Source organism: Osmerus eperlanus, chromosome 28 (genome assembly GCF_963692335.1).
Source record: "Osmerus eperlanus chromosome 28, fOsmEpe2.1, whole genome shotgun sequence".
In the NCBI taxonomy this organism is placed as follows: domain Eukaryota; kingdom Metazoa; phylum Chordata; class Actinopteri; order Osmeriformes; family Osmeridae; genus Osmerus; species Osmerus eperlanus.
In genome coordinates, this window is record NC_085045.1 from 2,676,435 (window position 1) to 2,687,367 (window position 10,933).

At 47.4% G+C, this 10,933-nt stretch overlaps 1 protein-coding gene across 1 annotated transcript; it reads right to left on the minus strand.

Annotated features, from left to right (window-relative positions):
- Positions 1–223: 223 nt before the first annotated feature.
- Positions 224–10,858, minus strand: si:dkey-98f17.5 (uncharacterized protein LOC569123 homolog). The gene is made up of 12 exons (XM_062454599.1): positions 10,689–10,858; positions 9,754–9,865; positions 9,469–9,562; positions 8,333–8,387; positions 4,934–5,074; positions 4,262–4,422; positions 3,804–3,902; positions 2,857–3,002; positions 2,452–2,623; positions 2,059–2,171; positions 1,848–1,935; positions 224–1,561 (listed from the first exon to the last, which is right to left on the minus strand). Exons 1-12 carry the CDS (start codon positions 10,801–10,803, stop codon positions 1,508–1,510), a joined length of 1,350 nt encoding a protein of 449 aa, XP_062310583.1. The 5' UTR covers positions 10,804–10,858; the 3' UTR covers positions 224–1,507.
- Positions 10,859–10,933: the final 75 nt, after the last annotated feature.

The following is a 10,933-nucleotide window of genomic DNA, read 5'->3' on the forward strand; positions in this document are numbered from 1 at the left end:
AACTTTCCCATTGTCGTATTTTTAATAAGTTGAAGATTCCAAAATACTTGAGCCCTGAGGTAGACAAAATACAACACTTTAACCAACATTTTGAAAAGCATATTCTTCATACTGAAAAGCTTGGAATGGTATTTTTATAACAAAACTTTGAAATAAAAATCTTCAACAATGGGTTCTTTACTGCTTTGAACTTGTTTGTGAATTAAAATGGACTTGGATTGGGAATGATTCAATTATGCACTTTATTAGTATGACATTTTAAATATTTCTAATAATAAAATGCCTCATGCGTGAGGTATTGCGATTATGACATTCACAGATTCTTAGAGGAAGACATTTGATGAGAAATTGTAAAAACACTTTTTGAAAAGAACAAAAAAGTCACTTTGTTGATAATTTAAAGATAAACACGCAGGGAACAGCCCCATTACATTAACGCCCCCCCCCCAACCCTAAACATACCAGGTAGCCCTTTGTACACTTCTATTTTTTTCCACAGAGTAAATGTTTTTTAAGAAGTATTGCAAATATCCCAAAGATATTTCTTAGTGAGTAAGTACCCCGAACACACCACTAGAGAGCAATAAATAGATCAGAATACAGAAGTCATTGAAGGCATAACATGGCTGATACTGTTATATTGTCTAGTAGATGAATTGCATCATAACGGTGACAACGCATTTAAAATGAAGGCTTCACTACACAAGAAGACAACAACAGCAGGAAATACACAAGTACATGAAACCTTACAGTTGACAAACAAGCAACAATACTAGTAATAATAGTTTTACTGGCTCTGCGAACCATTCAACAGACAGTCCTGTCTTTCCTGAACACAAATACACTCTCTGCGGAGACGACACCTCCATGTTTCTACCAGCAGAGACAGCTGTCCCTCTGGAGACGAATGTGACTGGCTTCTCAGAATATAACTGGCAATATTTAAATCTTGGAAAACTACTACAAATAAACGATGTGGTTACTGATCTCATCCAAGGAACAAACCCTATTTATAGAAAAACGTTTTTCTATATATGGCAGTGCTTTCTAATATGAAATCCTTTTGTAACAGTAAAATACCAAAGGACGTACACTCAACAATGGTATGATAAGATATAAAAAGACTGTTGGAAAATATGGAAGTTTGTTTATAAGTCACTAGGAAAGCTTGAATTTATATGTAAACAGCTCCATACTTCCAGATCCAAATATTACACACATCACAAAATACACACATCACAAAATAAACAACAATAATCACAAATTCACCTCTGTCATCGGTAATTACAATCACAGTTTCCCCTAAGGCACTTCACAGACTCTGAATTAATGCTTATTTTAAGTATGTCTTCTCATTTAGAAATACAATCCAAATCAATCACATAAAACTACCAGGTATGGTCCAGTTACGTTTTTAAAATTATCAAAGAGCACCCTTGGCATGAGAATCCTTTGGAGTGTCGCCACGGCAACACACAAGACGGCATGACATCTCAGTGTCAGCTCATCAGAAGTCATATTCAGCTGCACATTGCTGGAGGTATTCTTCATATAGTCTCCCCTGTTAAGAAAGATGAAATGATGACATGGGGAAACACATTTGGGCATATTTATATATACACACACACTATATATATATCTAAGTGGTAGAGAATTTGACCGCAGGTAAAGGGGTCACAGGTTCAAATACCCCCCCGTACATTGCTTTGGACAATGGTGTTGACTAAATGAATACATTATTATTATTTCAAGGTTAATACATAAACCTAACTGATGTGTAACGTACAGATTCCTACTTTGTCTGTTCCTCAAGAACAATCTAGAATCAGATTAGAGGTCTTTCTCACCTTCTTGGCTTTGACGACATCCTGGACATAATCTGTGTACTCAGCCAGGGTTCTCTTCTCCTTCTTCGTGAGAGTCCTAGTCCTTTGGCTGGGGCACAATCACAAGATTGTGAGTGTGTGTGCTTGTGTGTGTGGGTTGTGTGTGTGTGGGTGTGACAGAGTGTGCGAGGGAAAGAGGGAGGGACAGTGTTTGGGGACTAGCTCTGCTTACCGTGCAAAATACTTGGCCAGCCATATCAGGATGTAGCAGAAAGCACCAAAGAGGATCACAAACAGTATTTGTCCATCTTCTGGAATCCAGTCCCACAGATACACGACAACTCCCTGGTGACGCAAGCACGAAATCATCAGTTACATAAACGAAGAGAAAATTACAAGTAGTGAGGTTACCTTAGCTTTGCCGTCTTTGCCGGCAATGTTAACTCATTCCACCCGATGTTACCATGCTCTCATGTTCAACAGTTGTACCTAACATCTAAACATCCTCCAGTTTCCTGCAGACCACTGAGGGTGTGCAGCAGTTCCCCCAGCAGAGCTGACACAGCTGAGGGGGGGGGGGGGGGGGGGGGGAGTGGAGTCAGAGGTCATGGGTGTCCCTCCGTACCGTGACGAGGGAGAGGGTGCGGGCGGTGCCCTCCCCCAGTAGCTCATCCAGCTCGCCCTGGGTGAAGGTGCTGAGCAGGAAGCTGAGGATGAAGAGGAAGGGGAGGAAGACGCCCAGAGCCCCACACAGGAAGGAGTGGAGGCGGGTGCTGTGATTGGAGCTCGCCGTGGCCCTGCGGACAGAGAGACAGACGGGAACAGGAAGAGGATGGATGTGGTGCATTGTGGGACTGAGGCAAATGGCAAGGTATCTGTAAGAACACACATTACCTACAATAAACCATTAGCTATGAATATGATTTTTTCATATATTAAACTGAATAGCACTGATTAGCTTGATCAAATAACTAAGCTTCCACAGGTTCATCAAGATGGCTACATTGAAGGTGGCCAAACTGGACTCTACCTGTCCTGGACCAGTTTAGTGGTGATAGTGGAGCTGATGAGGTCACAGTCCTTCTCCAGCTGGTTCAGGGTCTTCTGGACCGCCTGGTTGATGGTCTTCTCAATCGTCTCACACACGACGTCAATCTGGTTCACACAGCGACTTGGCTGGGCGGCAGCAGAACCAACAAGGTGAGGATGAGCGATGTTGTGTACGGTAAGACTTTCTAACGAGTTCCTCAAACACTGTCTCAAATACCGTAATTAGTTTTTTATTACCGCTATAGCAATTATTAGTTGGGTCTTGAAGTATGCTGCTACAGAATTAACATGTTTTTACATATGACATACATCCCATGTATATGAGTGTGGAGAGCGGAAAGACCAGAAAGTTCCGTTGTACAAGCGGAGGAGACAAAGACTGACAGCCTCTGAAGGCAGCGAGGCCTCCATCAGCCAGGGAGAGTGACTGGTAGCGAGGCAGAGGCCTCACCCCAGCCCCCAGCTGAGCCCTGGAGCACAGGGGGGGAGGAGGCATAAGTCAGGCCTGGGGCTGTCACTGTCAGTCTTGGCTGATCAAGTTCCCTGGTTTATAACCCCTGCACCCCACCCCCACCCCCGCACGTCCCGGAGACAAGAGTGTAACTCTCTCTGCCGTGTCAAGAAGAGTGTAACTCTCTCTGCATCCGATTGGTGCTGGTGGTCCCCCATCCAGACAGGCCACGAGAGGGAGAATCTACGTTCACGAGCAATCAATGGCTGCTCGATATCAGAGAGGGTCGGAGGTCGTAAATCCAGACCTTGTTCAACAGCTCTGTCTCAGCTGGAGAGACCTATTACAGAGAACACACTGAGGAGGAACATTCTAGAAAAGCCTCATGGTCTACATGCAATGGAAGCATACCAGCTCTAAATGTGGAGTTCCCAACGTGAGACAGCTGTGGATCGATTGGTCATGCCTGATCTCACCTTCTGTGGGTTGGGGATGTATATGGTGGGCATGTCGAAACCACACTTGTTGAGGCCCGGTCGTCGACACAGCTCCTGAACGATCTGCATCATCACACGCTGTGGAGGAGAGAGACAGGAGTCAAGTCGGGAAGAACAGACATGTCTAATCTGTTGGAGACGACGGCAAAATGACGTTGTGTCCTTGGGCAAGGCACTTCACCCTACTTGCCTCGGGGGAATGTCCCTGTACTTACTGTAAGTCGCTCTGGATAAGAGCGTCTGCTAAATGACTAAATGTAAATGTAATGTAACTTCAGATCAAGAGGTAGCAGGTTCGATTCCCTTGCTCTCCATGTTGCCTTTAGGTAAAAGCATCTGCAAAATGAAGACTTTTATTCATCATCGTCATCATTGACCTCTAGATGGACGCCTGTTTTCACCAGACGCTGGCTTCCATAAGGACAGATCATGCTGACCTGTCTGTCTGTCTCCTTGCCCGCCTCGTCTGCCTTGCTGAGGTAGAAGTGCAGCTTGTCTCCACACTGCTCGCTCAGGTTCTCCACGATGTTGAGGGTGCGTTTGCACAGCGCCTGGCCCATGGGGTCGAAGAACACGAAGACAAGGTCTGCCTGCTCGCCTACGGAGAGACAAAGGAAGGCGTTGAGGCGGCTTGGATTGACATGCCTCCACTAACAAGGCTGTGGAGCCACACACTGACAGTTAATCACCCCCAAAAGGGGTCTGTATTAGGGGGTACTGTAACAAGGAGCCCAGCCTACTATGCAGTGGTGGTGCAGTGCAGTCCTTCCTCCAGCCACACTAAAACCTCCTGACACACAGCCATTAATTTATGTCCAATGTAGTGGACCTTGGTTTTGGTCTAGTAACTACACTGCCCTTGGTATGGTCGTTTTTTTTTTTTTGTCCAATTGAGAGAACATCCTGGGCTTTATAATGTCGCAAATGAGAATGACCTCAGGATTAGCTGTGTCATTCTGATTAGTTTATTAAATACATCGAATTAGTTAATCCGATTTAAGAAGAATTACAATAGCAAATCAGCAAACTATCTGTTACAACATTTTAAAATCTTCTTCTTTTTTTTTCCTGGTTTCATAAGGATAGCCAGGCCAGATCCATTGTCTTACCAAACGAGGTGATGGCCCTGTTGACGTCGAAGGGGTAGATCATGTCTCCGTCCACCAGGCCCGGCGTGTCCACAAACGTCACCAGGCTGAACTTCTTCTGCTTGGAGGTGGAGATCTCGGCTGACAGGTAGTCAGTGACACCTGCAAAAACCACACACACACTGTGTGTGTGTACGTGCTGTCTGGAGGGGCACAGGGGACGGCCCCGGAGATGAACGAGGTGTGGGGGTACAAAGGAAGCCTGTCAGCCCCAATGGGGCTTATATTTGTTAGGAGGAGCTGCAGTACGGTCGATACCTGGAAAGCTAGAGAGCGACGAGACCAGGAGCCAGATCAACTTTTCCAAGTACCACACATCTCTGAATTTGTTCTGTATTGCCAGAAACCGCCTGCTTTGGATTGTTTTGCGTAGTCACTGTACCTGAGATTCTGACAGCCCATTTCCCTAAATTAGTTATCTTAAGACTGCTGTCGAACTGTAATAACCTGAGGCAAACAGCCACGTCGCAAAAGGGAGAGAACAAAAAAAAAATCCTGATGACACAATGAGTCGAAACTGTCGGATTTTAAGTTCTCTCTCCATTCGCACGGCAGAGAAATCGGTTGTCATGGTTACCCACAACAGCTCTTCAACTGGCAGCTTTACGGAGAGGAGCGGGACATAAAGCTAGCCAGTGAAGAACGACTGTGAAGCAACGCACAGTAGCCTCACGTTAGTCAGCAAACGTTGGGAGCGAGACTGCAACGCCTACACACACACACACACACACACACACACACACACACACACACACACACACACACACACACACACACACACACACACACACACAGCCACCTCCCTCCAACATCAGCAGCAGAACCGGATGGCTGTAGAGGGACCCTCCCTCCTTTCTTCACTCCTTCCTTCCTTCCCTCCCTGCCTCCCTCCCTCCCTACCCTCTGTCCCACCTCATCTTCCCTCCCCTTCCTCTATCCCACCTCCCTCCCCTCCATCCCTCCTCATCCTCCCTCCCCTCCATCACTCCTCATCCTCCCTCCTCTCCCTGTCTCCCTCCCTCCCCTCCATCCCTCCTCATCCTCCCTCCCCTCCATCACTCCTCATCCTCCCTCCTCTCCCTCTCTCCCTCCCTCCCCTCCATCCCTCCTCATCCTCCCTCTCTCCCTCCCTCCCAGGGTCTGGTGATGACACTGGGGCTTTCTCCTAGCAGGCGGCAGGTGCTACCAGCCAACACAGATCAGACCCTTGTGCTGCTACTCCCGCTGCCGCCGTGGACATTAGCATCCCCCCACGGCCCCTCCTCCATCCACCCGGCCTCACGCCTCCTCCATCAACCCGCCACCCCCCCCTAACCCAGCGTCCCCGACAGCCTCCCACGAACAGGCCCTCGCCGCCGCAAGACACGCCCCGGTCACACGGCTAAACGGCGAGCCGGGGACAGCTTAACGGCAAGATGGAAACGTCCTAACCCCCGACGAGGGTCCCTGAGCTTCGGTTTCCCCTTCCTGGAGTGTTCAGACCGGGTCCTGCGCACTCCAACGAAGACTGCCAGGACCTGGAGGATTGTCTTCCTTATGCAAGGGAGCAATCTAGGTAGAGCAGCTCATCTCTATACCATCAGAACCTTAAGTGAATGAAACCCCGTAAGCCTCTTTGAGAGGTGAAAGGTCACGTGAGTGATAGCCCCTTCCGATTGGCCGTGACCTCCTCAGCAGGATGGCACTAACGCAGGGAGTGGACCTGGCAGGCCAGACCAGACCAGAGGGCTGCAAATGTGCTGCATCATGCTCTCCTTGAGGGGGATGTTGACCCGTGGAGCGCAGTGAAGCAGACCCAAGCAAGCACCACTGATTTGTTTTTTTTCTTTCACAGACGTTTCAAAACCCTTCCCCATTGTTGCCTCTTCTCTAAATTATTCAACGCCAGGATGGATTCATCATCAGCTGTGTAAATGTTCGGCTTAACAGGTTGACGAGAGGCTTCAGCTAGTCACATTTGACATGGTAATTTTTTTTTTACTGCTTGAGGGGTAATACAACAGATCAGTGTGACACGACATTGACGACGCCTATGCTGGTAACAGACAACAAATAACGTTGAGCAAATCTAAAAGCATCAAAAGAAACGGGGTTAGAAATTAGCGTATCTCACAGAACGATATCAAAGGATTTTGATGAGTCATGCTCAGGCGCCATGACATGCAAGCGTTATGTATGTAGAGAGGGAGAGCGAGAGAGAAACGGAGGCAAAAACAGAATGAAAGATAGTGAGAGAGAGAGAGAGACGGACAAAGAGAAGGTGAGAAAGAGAGAGAAAAAAGAGACAGAAAAGAAGGTAGAGAGAGAGACAGAGAGAGAGACAGAGAGAGAGACAGAGAGAGAGACAGAGAGAGAGACAGAGAGAGATACAGAGAGAGACAGAGAGAGAGAGAGCATGGTGGCGTGGGTGTTGTCCAGGGGGAACAGCTCCCAGCCTCGACCCCAGGGGTCACGTGTCACCGGGCGCGGCCTCGCTAGCGGCTCGCTACACGTCTCAGCGGCTCCTCAGGACTCCACACCGCACTGCCGTTGACGGGACGACTCGCGTGCTCCGCACCCGCTGCCCTCCCGGTCTGCAAGTCTTCCTGTCCCAGAGGAACCCCTCTGACGGCCCCGCCCAGACATGCCTCCCCTGACCCCCCACACCTCCTCACCATGCAGGTCCCCCCCTGCACCAGCACCAAGCCCTCAAAGCATACCTGGCCAGCGCCGTAAAAACAAGCGACACATCATGCTTTTACAGGTCTGAGGACACACACAAAGATACGCGCAGTGGGAGAGAGCTTAGGGAGAGCGTCTGCTCACTCGTTCACACTCGAGGTTCCTGCGAAGACGCAGGAACACTGAGAGCTGATTTCCAATGAAGTGATAAAGCTTGATAGGCTATGACTCACGGAGAGGTGTTAGTCATCCAGATGAAGCACCTAAGCTCTGCTCTACCTCCAAACACACAGACAGGAAGCTGTGGAGACCAAGAATCTGTGTCACAAGCTGAGATCTTTTAAAGGACATTCCACCCAAGGCACAGTGGATTCAATAAACGGGGAATTTATGCATGACTACTTTTTTTTTCAATTTCATTTGATTTGAAATTAAATTTCAGCAACATCTTATTTAATCTCAGTGAAAATTCCTAGTAAATTGACCAAATAGTGGCATCGACCAAATTATGCATTTTGGAAACCTATGTTGAAGTGGCAGGTGAGCAAAGTTCAGACATCTCTCAAACTCTTCACAAAAACACACAGAACTGTCAAAAAAGGGTGCAGGTTAGATGCCAAATACGACTCTGCTTACAAATAACCGTACCACTTTGCAGATTCCCAGACAAGGAACCCGAAGACGGGATCTGAGCCCTACCTTTAAACTCAAGGAGCGGTCGGAAGTGAGGGTAGAGATGGAGCGTGGCATTGCCCTGCGGAAGAGAGAAGAGAGATTAACAAGGAGAAAAAAACTGACAGAAAACGACTACGTGTTGCCTGGACGAGACCAGCCGGTCCGCCTGGGCGGCTGGTCCTCTCCCCCCAGCTCGCTCGCTCGCTCTCAGCGCCCAGGGGCTTTGCTGCGTCTCCCAGCCGCTGACAGCGCCTGCTTTAAGCCCTGCCTGTATATAGCAGATAATCCTTCCACTCCGGTTGTCCTGAGTAATTATATTATGTATCTTCATCTCCCTTCACCGCAGTAGGACAGAGGGAGAATGAAAAGAGAGAGAGAGAGACGGAGAGAATGAGAGAGCTTGTTCCTCTGCCTGGATTGTTCTGCAAAGCGGACTCCTCCTCCCCCCTCCTCCCCCCCCCCCCCTCCCTCCACACACCCACACACTCTCCCCTGTGCCAGTGCAGCCCAGCCCAGTGTGTGTATGCGTGCAGCAGCAGCAGACAGAGTCATCACCACTCGGCGAGACTGCCTCGAGCGCACACACACACACACACACACACACACGATTCTCACAGCATTGTCATTCTACTGTGGCCCAAAGTGGGTGCTTTGTACAGTTAAAGTCACACTACTGACATTTCTAGCTTACTTGAATATTGAATACTGATGACTAAGACACATGAAGTAGCATTGCTACAGCGGCTACCAGAACCATAATGAACATGATGGCATATCATCCTAGACGCATTGGTAATCATTCATTTTTATCAAAACTATTATTATTCAAGTCAGAATCACATTTCTTCCTTAACACAGGGCTTGGGATGATGATACTGAGACAATACCAGGGTGAAGACAACAGCGTGGTGGACATCTTCTCTCTCGGGGAGTCAGATGGCTGAGCGGTTAGGGAATCGGGCTATTAATCAGTAGGTTGCACGGTTCGATTCTTGGCCGTGCAAAATGACGTTGTGTCCTTGGGCAATGCACTTCACCCTACTTTCCTCAGGGGGAATGTCCCTGTACTTACTGTAAGTCGCTCTGGATAAGAGCATGTGCTAAATGACTAAATGTAATGTCTCTGGGATAGTGTCAACCGTGGGGCTGTATCAACCTACCGTCAGCGATTCTCTTTTCCGACCACTTGTGATGAAGGTGAACCCCTGGGTTTCGATCGCCACTCCTGTTTTCTGGATGTGCTCTTCCACGTACCTGGGACGCACAACCATGTGACACAGTTCAGCGAATGGGGTCTAAGTATTACTGTTCTCTGTTATCTATGTGTTTGTTCTCCTGTCACTCAAGAGTATCGTGTTTTAAGAGAGTGTAGACTCTCTCTCACTCCAGCTTGCCATGAGCAGAGCTGGGGCGTTTTAAGAGAAGGTATAGTATGTGTTTCTTACCAGTTAATAAAGGAGCTTTTTCCAGCAGAGTGATTCCCCATAATCATCACGATGATCTTCTTACGTGGAGGAAGAATTCGGACTCCCAAGCCACTTGCTATCTTTACTAGTCCTGAAAACACACAAACGAGAAGGTTTATCAGCTGGATGATGTAGGTACACATTGCCAGTTCAAACACATTCACTGTAACGTTCATCATTATCGAAAGGAAAGCAAACCCTAAACGACTAAACACTGGATATACTGAAAGTAATGTAATTTGACCGAATGGTCAGAGTGCTAGTACTACACATGTTCCTTGATAGGCCTTTGCCATACACTAAATGCTCTTGTCTGCATTTGAACTATCTGATTAGGACACTATACATAGCGGGTCAAAAGGCTGCACTCTGCTACCGCAGTGGCTTTAGAGGGATTTAGGCAAAATTTGTTTCCACTCAAGGTGATCCAATCAACTACAAATAACAAGGTAATCTGTTATAATTCCACATTCTTTCACTCAACACTTGTTTTACGAGCCAAGGGCAACATGCCGAGCGAATACAGTCTTAGCATGTCTAGAACTGTCCAAGATAACATCCAAGACGAAATGTATGCACATTTGTTTTTAAAGTTATGCATATTGTATACCAGGCTTATGGAGCTACACACACTTGACAGCTTTATAGCATGGGCGCATACGTTTGGCCATGGTCATACATTTTATGGATATACATTCAGAGCTGGGGGATCTGATCTCTTAGCATTTCCAGCCTTCTGTCAGCGACTGACTGATGACGCCAGTTTGATCATGTTTGTTGATATTATTTGTATAATTTAGGAAGAAGCAACATGTCCCTGGATACTCTGTTGCATTACATAACTTCAAGACTTTTGCATGAGTAGGCTATCTATACATGTCAATTTCGTTTAGGCTTTGTTTGAACTTATTTACCGTTTTCGTTGTCGATATATAAACTGTGGCATTCTTTCAAAATTCGCTCACTGGGAGTTAAAATCGCCGATTCCAAAGGGTTTGCAACCGAACGAGGTTTTCTACCTCCCGACATTGTGACAGTAACGATAACTTCTTTGCCTACACCGCTTTCGACCCTCGAGTAGGGGGAACACTTATGGTGTTACACACTTGTCCACAACGGCTCAATGTGGTCCTATACCGCCCCCTTATGGCAAAACGTA